This window comes from Megascapheus bottae, chromosome 8, assembly GCF_031878675.1.
Source record: "Megascapheus bottae isolate mThoBot1 chromosome 8, mThoBot2.hap1, whole genome shotgun sequence".
Classification (NCBI taxonomy): domain Eukaryota; kingdom Metazoa; phylum Chordata; class Mammalia; order Rodentia; family Geomyidae; genus Megascapheus; species Megascapheus bottae.
The window spans coordinates 33,173,355-33,194,804 of record NC_143516.1 but is presented as its reverse complement, the minus strand read 5'-3'; the positions used below and the strand labels follow the sequence as shown (position 1 = coordinate 33,194,804).

At 38.7% G+C, this 21,450-nt stretch overlaps 1 protein-coding gene across 4 annotated transcripts in view; it reads right to left on the bottom strand.

Moving 5' to 3' along the window:
* Ros1 (ROS proto-oncogene 1, receptor tyrosine kinase) overlaps positions 1-21,450 on the bottom strand; it is a 97,280-nt gene that overhangs the window by 4,445 nt on the left and 71,385 nt on the right. For all 4 annotated transcript variants that reach the window (XM_090338229.1, XM_090338227.1, XM_090338228.1 and 1 more), the window contains 8 exons: positions 20,911-21,046; positions 19,542-19,704; positions 19,051-19,115; positions 17,062-17,191; positions 14,313-14,410; positions 13,476-13,679; positions 11,934-12,068; positions 3,374-3,537 (listed from right to left, as the gene is read on the bottom strand). In XM_090338229.1, the coding sequence (XP_090194355.1) occupies positions 3,374-3,537; positions 11,934-12,068; positions 13,476-13,679; positions 14,313-14,410; positions 17,062-17,191; positions 19,051-19,115; positions 19,542-19,704; positions 20,911-21,046 (1,095 nt within the window). The remainder of the gene's footprint in view (positions 1-3,373; positions 3,538-11,933; positions 12,069-13,475; positions 13,680-14,312; positions 14,411-17,061; positions 17,192-19,050; positions 19,116-19,541; positions 19,705-20,910; positions 21,047-21,450) is intronic.

Below are 21,450 nucleotides of genomic sequence, written 5' to 3'. Positions count from 1 at the left end.
TTAAGAGGGAAATATTAAACTAAAGGCTTCCAAATAAGACAGGATATTTATGGCGAGACATATGCCGGCTGACTGGCTATGTTTAGAACAGCAGAGGAGCATTTAGATTTGTTTCCTGTAGAACTCTCTCGGACTGATGAGGTGATGTTTACACAAATGTTTGGATGAAGTCACTGGGATATTTTTACTAGATGCCCAGATACGTTACTAATCTTCTCTCTATCCCTTCCCTACCCCATTAGGTCAGTAGAACCATAGAAGAGACATAGCATAATTGCTATAATCCTAAAGTGCTTTATTTAAGCAACAACAACAAAATCCCTCCAGTGGCTTTCTTTTCTTCTTTATCTACCACAATATCAACAAAGACAGACACCTTATTGCTTTGCTAAGTACAGCCACCAGTCTGCAGAGCAGCAAACTGTCATTAAGGGTAGTTTCTTAGTAATTAAGTTCAGGTTTGCCTGGCAGTAACTGTTCCACTATTAGTATATTTTGCAAACATGCAAACTCTGTCTTTCATTCTATTTCATCCTTCTCTCTTCCATGCCCCTCTTGTTCAGTCACAATCACAATTACCAAAATGTTTCCTGCTTTCTGTATTTCCTTCTACTTTTTATCTGCAGAATTTACGTTCGTTATAACACAATGATGATTTTCCTTTTACTAAAGTTATACTGCAGTCATGGCCCAGTATTGCTTGTTTCTGTCTAAATGATCATACTTCAACTATAAAACCTGTCCCACTAAAACTGTCCTATATCATTATTCTGAATTATGCTTGCTTAGCTCTCCTTATTAATAATATTTCAAATGTTAGTTTCTTCTGCTAAGGCATGGCATCTAAATGAATTTGTATAACCAGGTGCATCTTTTCCAGCAACCAGAAGTAAGAAGTTCTTGTGTTGTATTAGTTGTGCAGTGTTCTATGGATACTATAACTGGGGAAATGTGTGTCCAGTTTCCTTACTGCAGCACTGTCTCTGAAGCAGGAAGATGGCAAAGACTCAAGAACAGAGCCAAACTCTGGCCCCAACTCAGCTGGGTGCTCATGAAGTAAGGCACTAATCCTCAGTTTTCTCATCTGTAAAATTATGATGATTCTAATTTTTAAGTTGCAGAAAAATCATTTATTACAGTTGATTTGCCCATTAATTTTTTTTCAAAAACAGTTCTTTTGTGTGTGTGTGTGTGTGTGTGTGTGTGTGTGTGTGTGTGTGTGTGTACCAGTTCTGAGGCTTGAACTCAGGGCTTGGGCACTGTCTCTGAGCTTTGTGCTCAAGGTTAGCATTTTAGCACTTGAACCAAAGCAACAATTCTGGTGTTTTGGTAGTTAATTGGAGATAAGAGTATCACAGACTTTCCTGTCCAGGATGTCTTCAAACTGTGGTCCTCAGAGTTCAGTAATACCCTACTGTAATCAGTAGGATTATGGATGTAAACCACCAGCACCTGGCTAGTTCTTAATTCTTTTCTTCACCTTTTCAAAAATTGGCTTTATTGGGGGAAAACAAGATGGGGGTGGGGGAGGGGGGAAGGGAAATGGGGACCATGACATGTGAAAGGGTATAAATGTGTGGGAATTAAGGCACCATTTATCTGGTAAATATCATGTAACCCTTCTATTAATTACAATAAAAATATATTTTAAAAATTGGCTTTATTGTCATTTTAAAGGTAATGTACAAAGGGATTATGTTTCTGTGAGGCAGGTAATGAGTCCATTTCCTTTTGTACAGTGTCTTCCCTTCCCTCATTCTCGCCCCATCCCTCCCTCCAGTCTCCACCTATGATCTGCATGGTTCACTTTCGCCAGTGTCCAATGAACTTCACTGCTGCCCTTTTTTGCCCTTTTTCCTCAAATTCTGTACCCTTCCCCACACCCTCTTGGAGATACATGTGAATACGCCATACATACATACATACATACATACATACATACATACATACATACAGAGAGAATCAACAAAACTAAAAATTAAAGAAAAAGAGAGAGAGATCATTTATTTCTATATCTTGGAGTTCATATATATGTAGATATATATCAATGGTTATATAAATATAAAGACTCAAACAGGCATTACTTCCTTATGTTTCTCTCCTGAGAGTATCCTCTTTTAATCTGTGTGTGAGAATCTAGAAAAATGTTCCCATCTCTATGCTGATAAAATCCAGGATGTAGGATTTGCAAAAATGAACCAGGAAACTAATAGACTTCAAATGCCAGAAGAGCAAAATGGTCAGAAACTCAATGTACACTTTCAACAATGGGCCTCTTTCTGCATATGCTCAGAGACTAGAAGTCATAATACGTTATACACTAAGAAATGACAGTGTGGTGGTTAAGAGATCAACATGTGGGAATGCTTGTATCATTTGATACAATGAATGTTATCTCTCATCTCTTTTGCTGTCCCTTGGTTATCTCATATTGTTACAGTATTTCACCTTGTTATCTAATATATTGTATATATGCTTATTTGGTCATTTGAAATCGGATAGGGAAGGGGGAAAACAAGATGAGGGGTGGGGATGGGGGAAGGGAAATGGGGACCAAGGCATGAGGAAGGGTATCAATGTTTGTGAAATAATGCATCTTCTATCTGGTGAATATAATGTAACCCTTCTATTAATTACAATAAAAATATATGAAATAAAGAAGCCTACCGCAATCCGTCAACATATTTAGATGCTTAGCTGATCTTCTTTGAAGTGAGTCTACCATTGCTTTTGTTACTGTTATGATCTCTTCTAAGTAAAATGACCTAATGTTTATTGTAACCACTGAGTTTGGTAAATATGAATCATCACTTTCCTTGGTATGGGTGACCAAAGATCTATTTATCTAGTTCTTAATTCTTGATGAAGAATTTTTAATTTTTCATTTCATCATTTTTCTCAACCAAATATATGATTGTTACAAAATCTGCAAGAAGTGTCTTAATGAGGGAAATTTTAAGATTACATTATCATAAGGCTGTTGGAATAATTCTTTCTTCTTCTTCTTTTTTTTTTTGCCAGTCTTGGGGACTGAACTCAGGGCCTGACCACTGACTTTGGGCTTTCCTCAAGGCTAGTGTTCTACCCTGAGCCACCGCACCACTTCTGGCTTTTTCTATGTATGTGGTACCAAGGAATCGAACCCAGGTCTTTGTGCACGCTAGGCAGGCACTCTACCACTAGGCCAAACTCCCAGCCCTCCACCCCAAGTAATTTTTTAGAAGAAACACAATAAACAATTGTCATGATGATATCAGTACATATATTATTTTTCTTATCTACCTTACAGTGTTTCTTTGTATATTACATTTTGGCATTGTTCAGTTTGCATTGGAGTAGAAAAAACTAGAAAGTTTTGAAAAATCAAACTTACCTGCAAAGGCTTCATTGATGACTCCACTGTTGATGTCATCATTTGGACACTGATGAGTACTTCTTAAGGAAAAGTTTCTGAACAGCTGAAGTTGCTCTTGAATCTTATAGAACGTAGGCCTTTGTTCAGGTTCTTGAGCCCAGCATAGGGTCATTAAATTCCACCTGGATATGCAGATGAAGATGGTAAATAAATGCTGACAATATTTCATATCTGATAACCAGGGCAGAGCTATTTTACAAGTGAAAGTCTGAGTTATTTCCAGTGCTCTGTGATCAGAGCAGACACTTTGGTTCCTCATTTAACAGAGGCTTGCAATATACTACTGTAATAGGTAGCACTTTTCTCTGAAGTTAACATTATTTCTAGTTATTAATCCAAGTGAACAGATAGATAAATGAATGTCTGCAAATGTCCCCTCAATAGGGGGAGCTAAGAACTATAAAAATTACCAAAGAAGGTAAGATTTAAAAGACTTCATATAGGTGCCTCGTTAGTGCAGTAGGTAACACCTCAGTCTCATAAAAGACTTCATATATATGCTATGCAAAACAATCTAACATTTGTCCACATAGCTATTTAGAGGCAAAAATCAAACATAAAGGCCAGATTTGATTCCAGAACTTAGCTCATCCTCAGACATTAGTTTCTGGTTAACTAAACATTATCTAAGAAGTACCTGGAAAAACAGAAGTTCTTGAGAATAAGAATGGGGCCAGGAGTTTGGCCTAGTGGCAGAGTGCTTGCCTAGCATGCATGAACACCCAGGTTCGATTCCTCGGTACCATATACATAGAAAAAAGCCAGAAGTGGTGCTGAGGCTCAAGTGGTAGAGCTCTGGCCTTGAGAAAGTCCAAGGACAGTGCTCAGGCCCTGAGCTCAAGCCCAGGACTGGCAAAAAAGAAGAAGAAGAAGAAGAAGAAGAAGAAGAAGAAGAAGAAGAAGAGGAGGAGGAGGAGGAGGAGGAGGAGGAGGAGGAGGAGGAGGAGGAGGAGGAGGAGGAGGAGGAGGGGTGAGGAAGGAGGAAGGTAGGGAAACAAAAAAAAGAGAAAAGGAAAATATCCTTCATGTAGGTCATGGGGCTTGAACTCGGGGCCTGGGCACTGTCCTTCAGCTCTTCAACTCAAGGCTACCGCCTTACTCTTGAGCCACAGCCCCACTTCCTGTTTTCTAGTGATTAATTGGAGATAAGAGTCTCATGTTCTTTAGTGTCTGTGCTGGCTTTTGAAGTGTGATTCTCATATCTCAGCCTCCTGAGTAGCTAGGATTACAGGTGGGAGCCAACATGCCCAGCTTAAAAGGAAATACCTTTTTCAGAATAAGTAGCAATTGTCAGGTGTAAGAATTTCTTAAGAGTCCTAAAAAGCACATGACTTTGTATAAGGAAGTATTTCTCCCAAGATTGGGAATAGGCAAATTACTAATCAGTTTAGCTTTGTGTTGTACTCTAGTTTTTTTTTTTGTTTGTTTTTTTGCCAGTCCTGGGCTTGAGCTCAGGGCCTGAGCACTGTCCTTGGACTTTCTCAAGGCTAGAGCTTTACCACTGGAGCCTCAGTACCACTTCTGGCTTTTTTTTTCTATATATGTGGTATGGAGGAATCAAACCCGGGTGTTCGTGCATGCTAGGCAAGCACTCTACCACTAGGCCAAACTCCTGGCCCCGTACTCTAGTTTTTAAAAAGGGATATATGTAATATAAAAAAAAGAAAAAGCGTTTATGTTGGATTTTAAACTTGGATTTGTTACAGGGCGACCTGTTCTCTAGCTGTGATCTTACCACTTCAAAAAGATGTAATGTAAATGAATTTTGTATGGTAAAGGAATAAATCGCTTAATAATATAATAAATAACACAATGTTTAAAGAAATGTCTGTATAGGCCTTTTAACTAGTGTTCATTCATCCATTCACTCTTAGATGTGTCACATACTTATTTCACACTGCTGTTGCTAGAGCATTAGGAGTTGGGGATGCAGCTGTGTGACTCCTGTCAGGACAAGTATCATGTGCAGGAATTAGAAGGTAGTGACAGGATGTATCACACTAAGGCTTATCTAAGGTGCAGAGAAAAATAACTGTTTCACATTGTCTAGAATTAATCTGATCTTTTCTAGAGTCTCCAACTAACTTCATTTAGCACACTGTAGTTTATAACCTAGTTTAGGCCACTGAGACAATCCTGTAGGAAATGTTCAGACTGTTCCATAAAATAACTCAGACTATCTTATTTCCACACTACTTCCACCTCCTCCAATCAGCGTTCCACACTTGTATCAGGAAACATGCAAGGTACCAAACAGGCTTATTGTGATGTGTAGGAATGCACTGGTGGATTCTTTGAACCCCACAGTGCTTTTCAAATCTTCACTAATCTCAGTGCCTGCTCTGGAATTCAATGAAGAGTTACTGGTCTGGGCTCTCCTGTAGGCATCTTTCCATTATTAACACCCTGAATTCTTCATCTGTTTGGGGGGCACGTTGCCATTGAACAGGTTCTCTTTGTCTCGCTGGTTATAGGCTTCCATGTGACTCTCTCAAGTCCTCTATCTTCTGACAAGGCCCTTGAACCCATGCCTGTTTCTTTCATGTATCCCCACGGTGCCTCTGGACACAGTGTCTAGCTCTCAACAAAAACATTCACACAATATAGGAAACAAAGGAAACTTGGAGTAGAAACCAGAACTCCTCTTATCCTCGAGCACCATTCTCCCTTCTTAGATATGTTCCCTTCTTCCCCTATGTTACCCAAGTGGGTATCCCCTACTTGACCATCTTGTAATTCAAACTGGAAGGCAGTGGGGCTCTAGGCCCTTGGTGGGGCCTCTCTAAGTTAACTAAAGCCTCCAAGGAAGTCTCAAGACCTTCACCCTTTTACTTCCCCCATCTACTTTCCCATATCTCCCTGAGCTTAAAAAGAGTATCATCCATAGCTGTCTTTTTTCTTTTTTTTAATCAGTCCTGGGGCTTGAATTCAGCTCCTGGGCACTGTCCTTGGGCTTTTTCAAGACCATCCCTCTACCACTTGAGCCACAGCACCACTTCTGGCTTTTCCTGTGCATGTGGTACCCAGGAATCCAACCCGGGGCTTCATGTATGCCAGAAAAGCACTCTACCACTAGGCCACCCTCTGGGCCCTCCTTCCTGTTTTTATTAGAGTATCCTTAAAGTTACAGTGTTACCATCACTGAAACCTGGCACTAACAAGGAGGTAAAGAACTCGTAGCACTCCAGTAATTCTGATTTTCAAGTTGCTAACTATGACAATTGCCAAGTATTTGATCTTTTTTTAATTTGTTTCCTGGGGCTAGAAAGAAATTTGGGAGCAGAAAGAAGAACAGATAAGTAAACACAAACTGGGAAAGTGTTTCAGAGTATGAATACTACCACATCAACAGAAAAAAATACACATCCATATATATAAAATTCAATTTGTATTAAATACTTTTGTAAGTCAGAAAAAAAAACATTCATTTTAAAGGACATGGAACATTTTTTGGTAAGTAATTCACAGCAGGCCCTTCTGCCATGGATGACATTTAAGCACATGAACTCTGTAGGAAAACAAGATGCTAGTCTTAGGAGCCAGGTATGGACAGAGGTCCAGAGCATGTGACGAGTGGGAAAAGCATGTGTCAAGTCATAAATTTGGAAAGCGATTGGCACTTTTTGGAATCTAGAAGAGAGCCAGTGTGGCTGAAGTGCAGTTACAAAGGAGAGAGAATGAGACAAGTTCAGAAGAGGAAGACAGGGCCATGCAGTTCTTATACACCAGAAACGATATTGGAAATTTATGGAGGTTTTACAGCAGGCATAATCCTTACATTTTAAAAGGATTGTTCTACCTAATAGATATGTATTGGATTATATAAGGGTCAAAGGCAAGGTGTTAAAGAAAACGGAGAGAGAGATAGCGCTGGTTTCATAAGGCAATGGCCAGGTAGCTAAGACAAGATTATATCAATCACTAGATAATTATTATACAAACTGTAAAAAATAGCTAGTATTTATTTTAGAAAATATAATATAGTTTCTAATACATTACAGTATAGCACACAAACTTTACTTCCATTTTTTTACAAGCATCTCAAGCCAGAGTTAATAATGCATAACAGGTATTATGGGGGAATTTAACATTGGAATCTTCCCTGTGTATTGGTCTGATTCCTTTTCATATGTATTATAAGAAATCTCTACACCTAGTCAAACAATGTCAAACTATTATTTTTAATAGGAATCATACCTGGGAAAGAACTGAAAGACAACTCAGTCTATGTCTTTAGAACTTGTGCCAACAGGGGCCGGGAGTTTGGCCTAGTGTAGACAGCTTACATAGCACTCAGTACCACATACATAGAAAAAGTTAGAAGTGGTACGGTGGCTCAAGTGATAGAGCTCTGGCCTTGAGAAATCCCAAGGACAATGTCCAGGCCCTGAGTTCAAGTCCCATTACTAGCAAAAAAAAAAAAAAGGACTTGTGAGAATAAGAAACAAAAACCATACAAGACAATACACAATGTGGGTTCATTAGATTTAGGGATAAGATTATAACTGATACAAGATCATAAACTTAAAGTTTAAACTAACAGTTAAAATATGATCATGATAGCTAATAGGGGAGTTGTTCTAAGAGTTAAATGTGGAAAGTGAAGCACTATTATTCATCACAGAAATAACATATTTGTTAATACCCTAGATAATTCTACAGAAAATTCGATATAATTAACAGCAGTTACTTAAGATGAGAGAAATAGGGAAAAAGAGAGGAAGTTGAGAAGGCAGACAGCCATCTGTGCCTCACCTGCCTACTTACTCCATCGCCTATTCAGCCTCTTGTTTAATTGACATAATTTATTTAAGCAGATAGTCTTGAAATTTTCATCTATGGGGGTTTTAACATATTGAATCAAATCACTAATTTATTAATTTTCTAGATGGCAAAAACATGACTTGTTAGTATGCAAGTTCATTTTATATCACCATGCAGAGAAAATAAAGACAAGAAAAGAGGAGCTATATAAAGCTACCTCATCTAAAAGTAGACACTACAACTTGTGTTCTCAAATAAGAATGAGCTGGCAAATGAAGACGCTTTGAAGAATTCAATAGTCATTTACAAAGTATTACTTCTGTCTTTCAAGTTAATTAACAACCATTGTTAACTGTGGCATATTGAGGGAATTCTTACAAAACTCAGCTTATTATTCAGTATCATAAATTATATACTTGTACAAAATTACAGCTATACGTAATGAAGTATATTGCTCAAAATAAATTTGCTGGTCCTCAAGTTAAAATTTATCTGGCTCAGTTGTTCTAGAAAAACACTTATAATACTTAAGTGTCTCATTTGGCCAAGTATTCAACTTGAAATTCCTCTATTCACTGTGAAAACACTTTAGTCCTCTTTTATCTCAATTATTTTTCAGAATAGCATGGAACTCATTAGCTATATTCAATATTTGAGTCCAAGTTCTTGGATTCATGCAGCTATTAAAGTTCAAAACATGAAACTATCACCGCATCTTTTATTATTAGGAATCTACGTAGCTACATAGACAGAGCACATAAACAAACAGATTTCAAGAGTTCCCTTATTTGTTATACTCAGTCTCAGAGGCCCCTTAGCAACTAGATGTACATATTTTAAGAGTGTACATATAATGTCGTCTCCAAATGAGGCATTGTGGCCTCCTACATCTGAGAGACCCTCCATAATCCCAGTTGCCAATGTGATCAGTCTATCACAGGACCCAAAGAGTTCCCTCTTGATGGAGATTGCCCTTTGATCCTGTGTCTTCTCATGAGTGGTGTGGTTGTCATACACACTAAAACCGGGGGAGAATATTGATGGCTGGTCTATCTGTTGTACAGGTTGGAACCTAAGGAGGGAAGAGGGCAGGAATGCTCTGAACCCTGCATGCCAATGATAGCTGTGAATAGCAGAGCCATCCAGGAGCTCATCCAGCTCAAAGTGCATCCAGGTGCTGAGTATTTAATCAGTGAATAGAAGGTGTACCACGGCTCAGGGGAGACTTTCAACCCTCTAAGCTGGGCCTGTGATCTTAGAGAACTGCTTCAAATAAAAATCAGTTCTCTCTATACTCTAAGAGGAGTAGTTAATCTTTATCATGACAAGTTAAGGCCTAGGTCAGATTGAATGGCATCTCTGAGAGCTCTACTTCCGTGCACAGCTTGTTTTCTTGTTGGCAGTGAATCTTAACCCTTCCCTGGGTTCCACAGGAGGGATCCGTATTTAGAAGCCTGGAAGTATACCTCACTTTTTATTAATGATATTCACATGAATGAACTTTTCAAGCACCATTGGACAAATCTTAATTACAAGGAAACTATATGTCTTATCAACATTAGGTTAAGTTATTCAACCTAGTAAACTAGTGAAGACAAAACTAGACAGAATATGATATTTTCCCACTCATTACCGGGAATACTTTTCTAGTTCTTTTCCAGTACTCCTTCCTTCTTTTAGCTGTATTTTTTTCAGTATCTTTGAACACTGAAATGTAGTTAAACATAACTACATTTTTTCTGCTTTCTAACAGAGTAATTTAATATTTATTTCCATCTTCCCAAAACACAAAATAATTATATACATCATACAAAATATGTTATTCAGTAATCTATGTCTAAGGAGTCTATGCACAAAATATTGTATAATTATGATGAGGTACATAATTCATCCCCAAAGGGATCCAAAAGGCTAGGAAAATCCTAGGAGCATAAAGAATATTTTGTGTAATTGAAATTCTAGGGGAAAATTTTGAGTGTTTAAGAGATATATAAGAGAAGCAAAGTAGTTACTAGTTTAATAACAATATGGTTAATACTTAGTTCATATTTAAATGCTAGGGTTTTCTTTCTCATGTCCTTTATCAAAGGTTTTCAAACTTTGTATAATTTCTTAATTCTTTTTTTCATATATTTTATTGTAATTAATAGGAGGGTTACATTATATTTGCCAGATAGAAGGTGCATTCATTCACATACATTAATACCCTTTCTCATGTCTTGGTCCCCATTTCCCTCCCCCCAACCATAATTTCTTAATTCTAATTGACAGATTTTCCCCTCAAAAGACTAATGAATCTTTTTTACTCACTTCCACTAAACTTACTCAAGTATGTGTGTATTTCATCTCCCAGCAAATATCCCAGAGGCTATAAAAGCTAAATTAGAAGCCCATAATAATTCCTATCCTCTTCTAGAAGGAAGATTTAAATAATGCAGAAATATTCACCAGGAGAACATCCAACCCAGGTGCCCAGCTCTTAATCATCTTTTGGCTCAAGTCTAACTATTCCTGTAAATAACACAGCATCGTCAAGTCAGTACAACTGTGGTGTGTATTCGCATACTGATAATTCCTTTTGCATTTGCCTGTACCACACAGTTTAGCACTTTATTACGTTTTGGCTGGCCATCCAACTATTTCGTGTGTATTTTTTCATTCAAAATATACTCCAAGATGCTGAAGAGCTGTGTCTCTGATATGAAGACTTTGTTAACTCATACAGCTCTCAGAAGGATAATGTGTATATCATGGTGTGTATACTTTCTGGCTATCCTTTTAGAAACCTCTTGGGTAAAACACCTATTGGGAAATGTTTATATTTTTATATTTATACTGAAGTTGTTCATAGGAACTGAATTAGTACCTAGCATAAGAATCTGGGAATATTTTTTTTCTTTTATAACTAGACCAAAATCACTCACTTTTCTGAGTTTGCTACTAAAATGCAACAAGGGCTAGTCATCATTTGATAGAATCATCCCCATTTAGTCATTTAATGCTAAAATCATAATCTGATTAAATATATATAATTTTAGTAATACCATATATTATGAATCAATGAGAACCCATTTTTAAACTATATTTTCCTATTTGGTAGAATAAAAAATATGCCTAGTAACCAGGCACTGGTGGCTCATGCTTGTCTCTTAGCTACTTAGAAGGCTGAAAGCTGATTTTGTGATTTGAAGCCAAGAGGCTGGAAAATCGGTAGGGTTCTTAGTGCCAAATTAGCCATGAAAAAAAAGTCTAGAATTGTAGCTATGGCTTAAGTGGTAAAGCACCAACCTTGAGCAAAGTAACTCAGGGACAGCACCCAGGTCTGACTCTAAATTCAAACCCCAGGACACACACACACATACACACACACGCACACACACACACACACACACACACACACACACACAACCAGAATATTAAAATATTGCAATCAAGGTAGCAGTCAAATAAAATCTCTCAAATAAAATAAATGTGAGCACATACACACAGAGCTTGCATTTACTTACAAGAACTTCATAAGAGTATAAATATATTGTACTCCAATTTTTTACTTCTAAATGAAATACCATGTGCACATATAAGTAAAAAGAAGCCCTAAAATAATTAGCAAATTAAGTCCCACAATTAATTTACATTTTATGTGATACGGACAAACATGTAAATCCCATTTTTTTACAGATGTCCCACAACTGTAACTATGATTGCCAGTGAATATTTTTGTTCTGGGGTGATTATGTGAACATAATTAACTTACAGATCATCAGGACAATTTCTCGGTGGCTCCAATCTCCCTCCTGTTTGTACATAATTTAAAACATCAAGGTTGGAATGTGCTGGGTAAGGTTGATGACCAAGAGTTAAAATCTCCCAAATCAGAATCCCAAAAGACCTAGGATATTAAAGAGTATTCTTTAATTGTACTTATTACAAAAATCAGGTTCACAACAGCTTCTCCCAAACATTACTCTTGGGAATATGGAGTCTATTAAGCAGGTTAACATTAAGGGGGGGGGGAAGGACCACAAAGCCAGTCTGAGCCCCCACAAGGCCAGTCTAAGCCCCATCTCAACCATGGTGACATGCACTGCCATCCCACCACAAGAGAGGTGTGAATAGAAGGATCATAAAAGCATGAGATCCTATCTAAAACATAATTAATGCAATAGGAGGCGCAAGGCATAACTCAAATGTTCTGGCATGCTTTCTATCAGGCCTGTGTTCAAACTCCTATACTACCAAAAAATTAAACAGTTGAATAAATAAAAAGAACAAGACTGGAGGGGCACAAAGACACAGATTCAAACACACATACAAAAAAATGCAGAGACACACATACAAGCAAACACATAGACACACATACCCACAAATACATAGACACACACAGAGACATAAGCACACACATGGACAATATCTGCACACTCATACATGCATACATAGACACTTGGAGAGGGGCATACATGTAAACACAGATGCACATGTGTTCCTCCGCATGCTGAGACATCCCCCCCCTCCACATACACACACAGTTGTCCATTGCCTAGGAATTTCACAGCATTGATACATAGACACTTGCAGGGATGGACAGTAGAATGTTTCACTATTCCCCCCCCCCCAAATTGGGGAGGATAGAAGGATGATAGACAGAGAAGGAAGATGTGAATAATGTTTGATAAATGGCAATTCCTTTGTATAACTACTTAAAGATCATTTTAAACTAACACTACAGAAAACCAATTTTTATTTTATTGATATTTTGCCTAGGGGCAGCCCCGCTTAAAAGTCACTGCCCACATCTTTGCAGACATTTTAAGCAGCTCCAATCAAAGGTTGGTTGTCAGCAGCAAAATGGAGGGAGTCTTATTCAAATAACAAAGAGATGCTTACCCTTCTCCAGTGGTCTTTTCTTCTTAGCTCTATCAAGACTTAAAAATTAATTACCAAAAATATCTAATAGTAAGCCTTTGGACACATACTTGAACTTTAATTTGTGGGTAACTAATTTCTAATAGTCACAAGCTTACACATCATTGGAATATAAATGCCCTGACATAAATGTATCTATTCCATATGAACATATAAAATAAAGGATTAAACTGATGGGAGGGAGCACAAATGGCTGAGACTCAGAGTAGTTGTTTCCTCACTACCAGCTTGAGACAAATCATATTATCCCTCTGGCCCTTCTGTTCTCTCATCCTAAAGGAAAAAAATGAAAAAGAAGATATCCTTTGAAGATCGCTGTGCCTCTGATGTGTGACAGTCAGACCACATGACTTTGGTGCCCCGTTCAGCTCACCATACATCGGATTGGGTGGTGAAAATTCCATCCATCAAGCTTTCTGGAGCCATCCACCGAACAGGGAGCAGGCCTTCTCCTCTCTTTCTATAATAGTCATTTTTATAGATGTCCCTCGCGAGTCCGAAGTCCCCAATTTTCACTACCCGTGAAGGACCAGCATAGTCTTTCACAGAGACAAGGCAATTTCGAGCTGCTAGATCCCTACGGCAAAAGTTATGTTTAATAAAGATGATAAAGTTCCAGAGAATGAACAGATAATACTAGTAGATCTGTAAAGACTTTTAGTCAGGCACTCATGCCTATAATCTTAGCTACTTGAGATCAGAATAATCAACAGCCTCGTCAGAAAACTTGAGCAGGCTTCCTTCTCAACCAATAGCTGAGCATCCTGGTTACATGAAAAGCTGAAATCACAAGGACTGCATTTCCAGGCCAGCCCAGGCAGAAGCTGGATATGATGACATGCACCTGTAATACCATCTATGGTGGTGGGGGAAGGAATGGGTAGAGATGAAAAATAGGAGTATCACAGTCCATATGTGTACCAGAGCAAGATCCAGACTCCCTCAAAAATGACTGATATTAAAATAGAACTGGAGGCCTGGCTTAGTACAAAGTACCTTGTCTAACAAGTGGAAAATCCCAATTCAAATCTTAGTTTCACACACACATGTGCACACATACACACACACACACACACACACACACACACACACACACACAGAGAATATTGCTGTTTTGAAAAGGTTGAAGTGTCTTGTGTGATCTACCCAAATTATAGTTGATTACTGAAGCAATCATCATCATAACCTCACAACCAGATTATCACTTTACCTGTGAATGAAGTGCAACTGTTCCAAGTATACACAGCCTTTTGAAATATCTACACACAAGTCTACAAGGTCCACCAAGGTGAGTAAAGGACCATGAAACTAGAAGAAAAAAAGGAGAATTACAAACACTTATCCAACTTCCATAGAGTATCCCGATATACGTGAGTATATACTGATATAAAAATATGCATTTACACATTTGCATAGAATATCTAAAGGAAATCTTAGTTTTGATTACAAGAATCCAGAAAAAGAAGAAAATAACAATTCATATGCTTTTTATTCATACACACAGACATGCACATGCATATGATAGGCAGTATACACACACATATACATATATAGTAAGCAGAAATGGTACAGAATTTATTAGGAAAAAACTCAATGATGCCAAACAGAACAAGATTTGAAACCTACCTGGTTCTATTCACAAGTTGTGTGAGCTTGCTCAGTTTGTTTAATTAATCAAACAATTCCTCATGTGTAAAATGGATGTAGTAAGACCGGTTTTGCAAAATAAGCTATGTACAGGAGATGGCAGGGGCAGGGCAATGGTAGATGGAAATCTGGTGACCTTCCTAATTAACTGGCTTCTCTTGACTCTAGCAGCGAGCTATGGTAAGAACTAAAGAGAAAGCCAGATCCTTTAAAAAATATATAGTATATGTTATATTCTTTAGTACATGCTGAGCACCTAGTAAACAGTAGCTGATTTTATCAGTAGCAGTAACAACCACTTAGTCAGTTCTATTATAATTGAATTATTGGCCCTTCATCCTGTCAGCTAAGGACAGTGGGCTTGTTCTTCAGATGAATCCCATATCACTGGCAGCAATATTTTGTTTTCAAGTCACAGATTACTACTCTCAGCTAGACGAGTCAGCACAAATATATACTTAAGCCTGCTATTTCTAGGTGAAAAATACCAGTCAATATTTTTATTAGTAGGATATTGGGGAGGAAGCCCTAACTTCCTGCCTAGAGGCCATAGTCATACATTGTGTGGGCCTTTGAATTGCCCTGCAATTACCCTGGGTCAGGCCTGCATCATCTCTAATCTGAGACTTCCAAAAACATTCCCTGTCTCCAGCCTCCTATTCTTTCATTAGCTCCCAGTGCCCTGCTTCCTGTAGAGTCTTTATAAATTGCTAAGCACAGCCCCATGGCAGATCCCCACCTTTTAAAGGCTTGTACCCCCTGCTTTCTATGAGAAGTTCATCCTGTGCCTTTGAACACCAGATAATGAATAATACTTGTGCTCTGAGACAACCATTGCCACAACCTCATACACCTATAACCAGAACTGATGGACAAGGCTCTGACTTTATACCCAAGAATCAGTTCCCCTCTAATGTGGCTCATTACCTATCACTGCAATTCTGACTGGTTGACTGGCTCCAGTTGACTGGAATGCAGCTTTGCTCTGGGTAAAATCGACTCTACTTGTAAAGACTTTCTCTTGATGTAGAGTCCTGCTCCTGAACTTCTGTTTTGTGGCTGGTATCCTGTTTGCTGTTGACAAGGTTTCCAGAGTGCTGCTTGCCTGTACAGGGCCCTGAGCATTGCCTCTTCCTCTCCACCCCTGTGTTGGAGCACTCCACTGCAGTCTGGGCCTCCTTGACTTCAGATGCTACCATTTTCTACCAGTGATGTTTATTGCCACCCTTCAGAGGGAATGAAGGGAAGCAGAGGTTTCCTGTGTGTCATGCTGGGGCAGCAAAGTTGGGTGGATATATGAGGAAATTTAAGCCAAAGTCTCATCTTCCATAGTGGAAAATGAATAGATACACCCCCCCTGCCCTGCTCACTCCCACCCCCAAATTGAAAAATCAGTGTTTAGTAATGGAGGCAGAGAATTTAGAAACACAGAGGTAAATACAAAAGACAACAAGCAACCCTAGGAAATGGAGATGGCACTACATGCTCTTGTTTTTATACCATCAGACTTGTAATATATTTTAATTTAACAAATATAGTGTTTAACTTGCTAGGGAAAAACTACACATGTTTCAGATCTATAGACTTAAACTTCAGGGATTTGTCTCATGTCTTCTCCTCTGAGGTATAAAGTTGATTCTCATAGATGGCCTTGTACAGCTTTCCACAGTATTACCAGGGCCCACACTGTGCCAGGCACTGCGAGTAAAACATAGATGAATGAGGCTGCACTATTAGGGCAAAACTGGGGAACTGGCAGGGCTTGTGAGTATGGAAAATGAAGAAGGACATCAGCTGGATAAAGTGAGGGAGCATATAGAAAACGAAATCAGTAGTTCTGTTTTAGCCCAAATAAGTTTTAGATACCTACTATAATCCAAATATGTTATGAACCAAACTAGTTAGATCAATATCTTGAACTCACAAGTCCAGAATTTAGTAGATTTCAAGACTAGAACTAGGTCGTGGGACAAGCCGGGAGCTTTTGGCTCACGCCTGAAATCCTAGCTAATCGGGAGCCTGAGATCTACATATCATAGTTCCAAGCCAGCCCAGGCAGGAAAGACTATGAGACTCTTATCTCCAATTAACTACTCACAAAAAGCTGGAAGTGGTATTTCTTTATTAATTAGTAAAAAAAAAAAAAGTTTAAATATTAGTCTAAGCTTTTAAACGAAGGAAGTACGAGATACTTTCCACAGAAGCACTCTAAGATTCACCAGTCTAGACTCAAACCTAAAGAACTTAAAGAAACAGCATAGGAAATGGTAGCGCATGCGCATTAGGAGGCAATACTTGAGGGCGATGCCTACCTTTGACTTCCGGGCTTTGCGCAAATAGGTTAAAAGGTCTCCTCCTTCCATCAGTTCCAGGATAATGTACTGGGGTTCATTCAACAGACAGACCCCTAGCTGCTTCAGAATGTTGGGATGATTAAACTTGCTACAAAGCAGAAAGACAAAGCTGCATGACATGATAGTGACAGGAATAACAGCGGAGAGTAACTTATGGAGTACAGCAATTCTTTACCATATTCATTGAAAACTTCTGCCCTCTTTTCTGTAATAGATCAGCATTTCCTTCTTCAAGCATTGCTCTGTGTGCTTGCCTTAAGTAGGCAGCAGTGGCAACCCCTACTGGTCAATGCATATGGACAAAAATAGGGGGGGTTGTAGAGCAAATGATATTCTATTAAGAGATTTTTTTCGTTGTTGTTGTTTTGTGCCAGTCCTGGGGTTTGAACTCAGAGCCTGGGTGCTGTCCCTGAGCATTTTTTTTTTTTGAGCAAGGTTAGCACTCTACCACTTAAGCTACAGCTCTGCTTCTGGCTTTTTGGTACTTAAGGCAACAGTCTCACAGGCTTTCTGTCCCACAGATCATTTTGAACAACAATCCTCAGATGTCAGCCTCCTGAGTAGCTTTGATTACAGATGTGAACCATTGGTACCTGACTATTATAGGAATTTTATGTTTGGGGAAATAAAGTAAATTCTGACTAGTGTCTTTCTTCAAACCATTTAAGAAGCCATGTTTTCAGTCATCACAGTACAAAATACATCTTCTCCTTTACAGAAAAGCCAGTCCGGTCTGCAGATTTGAGCTGCAATGTTTCCAACATAAGGGTAAGTAAGCCCCAACTTAAGGATTGGGAGATACAGCTTGACATCCCATGATCTTCCGCCTTAGATCTTCTCTTTAATGTATCATCGAGCAGTTTTCATGATTAAAATGGACTGACATCTTACAGGAAATGTATCCTTCATTCAATATTCTTTATCTAGGATAAGGGAAACTTCACTGACATTCGAATGCTTAAAAAGAACTCTCCATTACTGGGTCTACTTGATTCATTGTTGCCCATTTAGAAAAGCACGGTATTTGTAAAGCTAAATATTTTCAGAATGAACTTGCATTCCTAAGAACTTTAAAAGGAGAGTCTTTTGGCTGGGGATTGCCTGTATTTAGGCTCAGAAGATTGACTTCTATAAATAGAACAATTGTGACTGCTTGTGTATTTTCCTTTACACTTCAGCCATATTTGCCTTTGAGGAAGATCTGATAGGCACATCAGGTCCTTTTGCATGTTAAAAATCCAATAGCCATGTATCAGTGGCTAGTCAGGAGGCTGTGATATGAGGATCACGGTCCAAAGCCAGACCAGATAGGAATGGCTGTGAGACTCTTCAATTTACCAAGAAAAAGCTAAAAGGAGAGCTGTTGCCCACGGGTTAGAGTGCCAGCTTTGAGCAAGAAAGTTAAAGCACAGGCCAGGAGTTTGGCCTAGTGGTAGAGTGCTTGCCTAGCATGCAGGAAGACCTGGATTTGATTACTCTATACCACATACATAGAAAAGGCTAGAAGTGGTGCTGTGGCTCGTGTGGTAGAGTTCTAATCTTGAGAAAGCCCGAGGACAGTGCTTAGGCCCTGAGTTCAAGCCCCAGGACTGGCAAAGAGGAAGAAGAGGAAGAAGAGGAAGAAGAGGAAGAGGAAGAGGAGGAGGAGGAGGAAGAAGAAGAAGAAGAAGAAGAAGAAGAAGAAGAAGAAGAAGAAGAAGAAGAAGAAGAAGAAGAATAGGAGGAGGAGGAGGAGGAGGAGGAGGAGGAGGAGGAGGAGGAGGAGGAGGGAGGAGGAGGAGGGAGGAGGGAGGGCAGGAAGAAGAAGAAGAAAGTTAAAACACAGTGCTCAGGCCCTGCATTCAAGCTCTAGGATTAGCACACTCACAAAAAAAGGTATCGAGAAACAATGATAAAACCTTCCTACTCACATAGTAATAGCAAAACACTTCTGGGCTACCCTGATACCTCATCAAATGTGCTTCCTTCAGGAATTCAATCTTCTCCTGGTCTGTGGAGCCCTTCTTCAAAGTCTGCACAACATAAAAGTAAGTCAGAAATCAGCATCGCAGGGACTGGGACTTTGGCCTAGTGGTAGAATGCTTGCCTAGCATTCATGAAGACCTGAGTTTGAATCCTCTGTATCATATACATAGAAGAAAACTGGAAGTGATGCTGTGGCTTAAACAGTAGAACTCTAGTCTTAAGAAATCCCAAGGACAATGATCAGGCCCTGAGTTCAAGGCCCAAGACTGGTAAAAGAAGAAAGAAAGAAAGAAAGAAAGAAAGAAAGAAAGAAAGAAAGAAAGAAAGAAAGAAAGAAAGAAAGAAAGGGAGAAAGAGAGAAAGAAAGAGAGAAAGAGAGAAAGAGAGAAAGAGAAGGAAAGAAAGAAGGAAGGAAAGGAAAAGAAAAGATCAGCATCACAGAACATGGAAAAGAACTCAGAGATTCCCCTTACCTTCACAGCTACTTTGATTTCTCCACTTCCAGCTCCTAAGATGTCTACAGCTGTTCCTTCATATACTTCTCCAAAGGCTCCACTTCCCAACAAGACGCACAGAGTCAGTTTTTCGCGAGGAAAGGTAGGAAGGCTTTCAATCTCCTCTTGGGTTGGAAGAGTACTGGAAAACAAACATGTTTGTTCTTTCCAAATACATATGCCTTACAAGTTTGCTGATGTTTTTGTTTGAAAAAACAAAACCAATAACAGGATTTGGCCACACTGAATTCTACTTGCTAGAATTCAGAACCTGACATTTTAGACCCCCATTTCAATGGGAACATGAAATTGTATGTGCTACCTTGAGTCTTTTTATTGCAGTTAGTTCTGTTGAGCTAATAGTTATGTACTTCTTCAGGTTGCAAATTTATGTACAAAGCTATTTAAAATTGCCTCTGGTTCCCTTGGTTATCTCATATTGGTATAGTATCTCACTTTGTTATCTGATATATTGAATTTATTTGTATTTGGATATTTGAAATTTGATAGGGAAGGGGGGAAAACCAAGACAGGTCGGGGGTGTGGGGGGGAGAGGGAAATGGGTACCAAGACATGTGAAAGGGTATCAATGTATGTGAATTAATGTACCTTCTATCTGACAAATATCATGTAACCCTTTTACTAATTACAATAAAAAAAATTTTTAAAAATTGCCTCTGGTTTTATGAGCTTTCATTTTACTTATCTCACATTGCTGACTCCAGATAAAATGGAATTTACTATGCTTACAGAAATCCCCTTCATCACCTATCAGATTTACTCTTAAGGCTTCTCATCTGGAATATTATGGCAAAGAAAAGCCTCCTCCAGGTGACTAAATGCTGTGAACTTTTAATAAATAATCTTGACTATCAGATAATAAATAATCTCAAATATCTGAATAGCTGATATAGGACACTTCTGTAGCTACCTCAAATTCCTCATTTTATGTCTTGAGTTACACATTTTGAGAAGCAAAATTCATGCCTGTATTATTCTCTTTCTCACAGAAGCATAATTAAGATTCTATGCAATATAACATCTGTTTTCCTTAAATATAATGGCAACAGATATTCAAAACTCATTTGACTTACAGGTATCTGATAGATAACCATCATACAGCTTCTGCTATGGAATAAGTTTGGCTTCATAGAACATACATGAGACCTTTTGAATATCAACTCCAGCACTATGTCTAGATAAATTCACTGTTAGCATCTATTCTCTTCAAAACGAAAAGCAAAGTCAGTCTTGCTATTGTCACACACACACACACACACACACACACACACACACACACACACACTCTTTGCAAAAAGGATCCATAAAGATGACCCAGGTTACATACTGTACGGCATAGCAGGCATTAGCCAGGCCCACTCCTGCTGTCACACCCCGCAGCTGGCTCAGCTCTTTGTCGTCGTTTATGAGAACTGTCAACCCTTCCTTGGAAGGTTTTTGAGGCTTCAGTCTTCTAAGCCAGACTATAAAGGAAAGACAATTTAGAAAACGAAATCCGTTCTCTGTCTCAAAGTGGTTGAGCAAAAAAGCTCAGAAACAGTGCCCAGACCCTCAGTTCAGGTCCCATGAGTGACTAACAAAACCCCACAATTTATTGCATATCACTTTTCATCTCTCTTCACAGTCTTACGTTTTGGATACTATGATAAATAAATGTAAGTATCTTAATATTGTAATAAATTTCTCAAAATTATTCTCAAACTAGAACCAAAATAAGAGGAAACAGTCTTGTATAGTCAGTTATTCATGAAACAAATTCACTCTTTTTTTTTTTTTTGCCAGTCCTGGGCTTGAGCTTAGGGCCTGAGCACTGTCCTTGGACTTTCTCAAGGCTAGAGCTCTACCACTTGAGCCTCAGCACCACTTC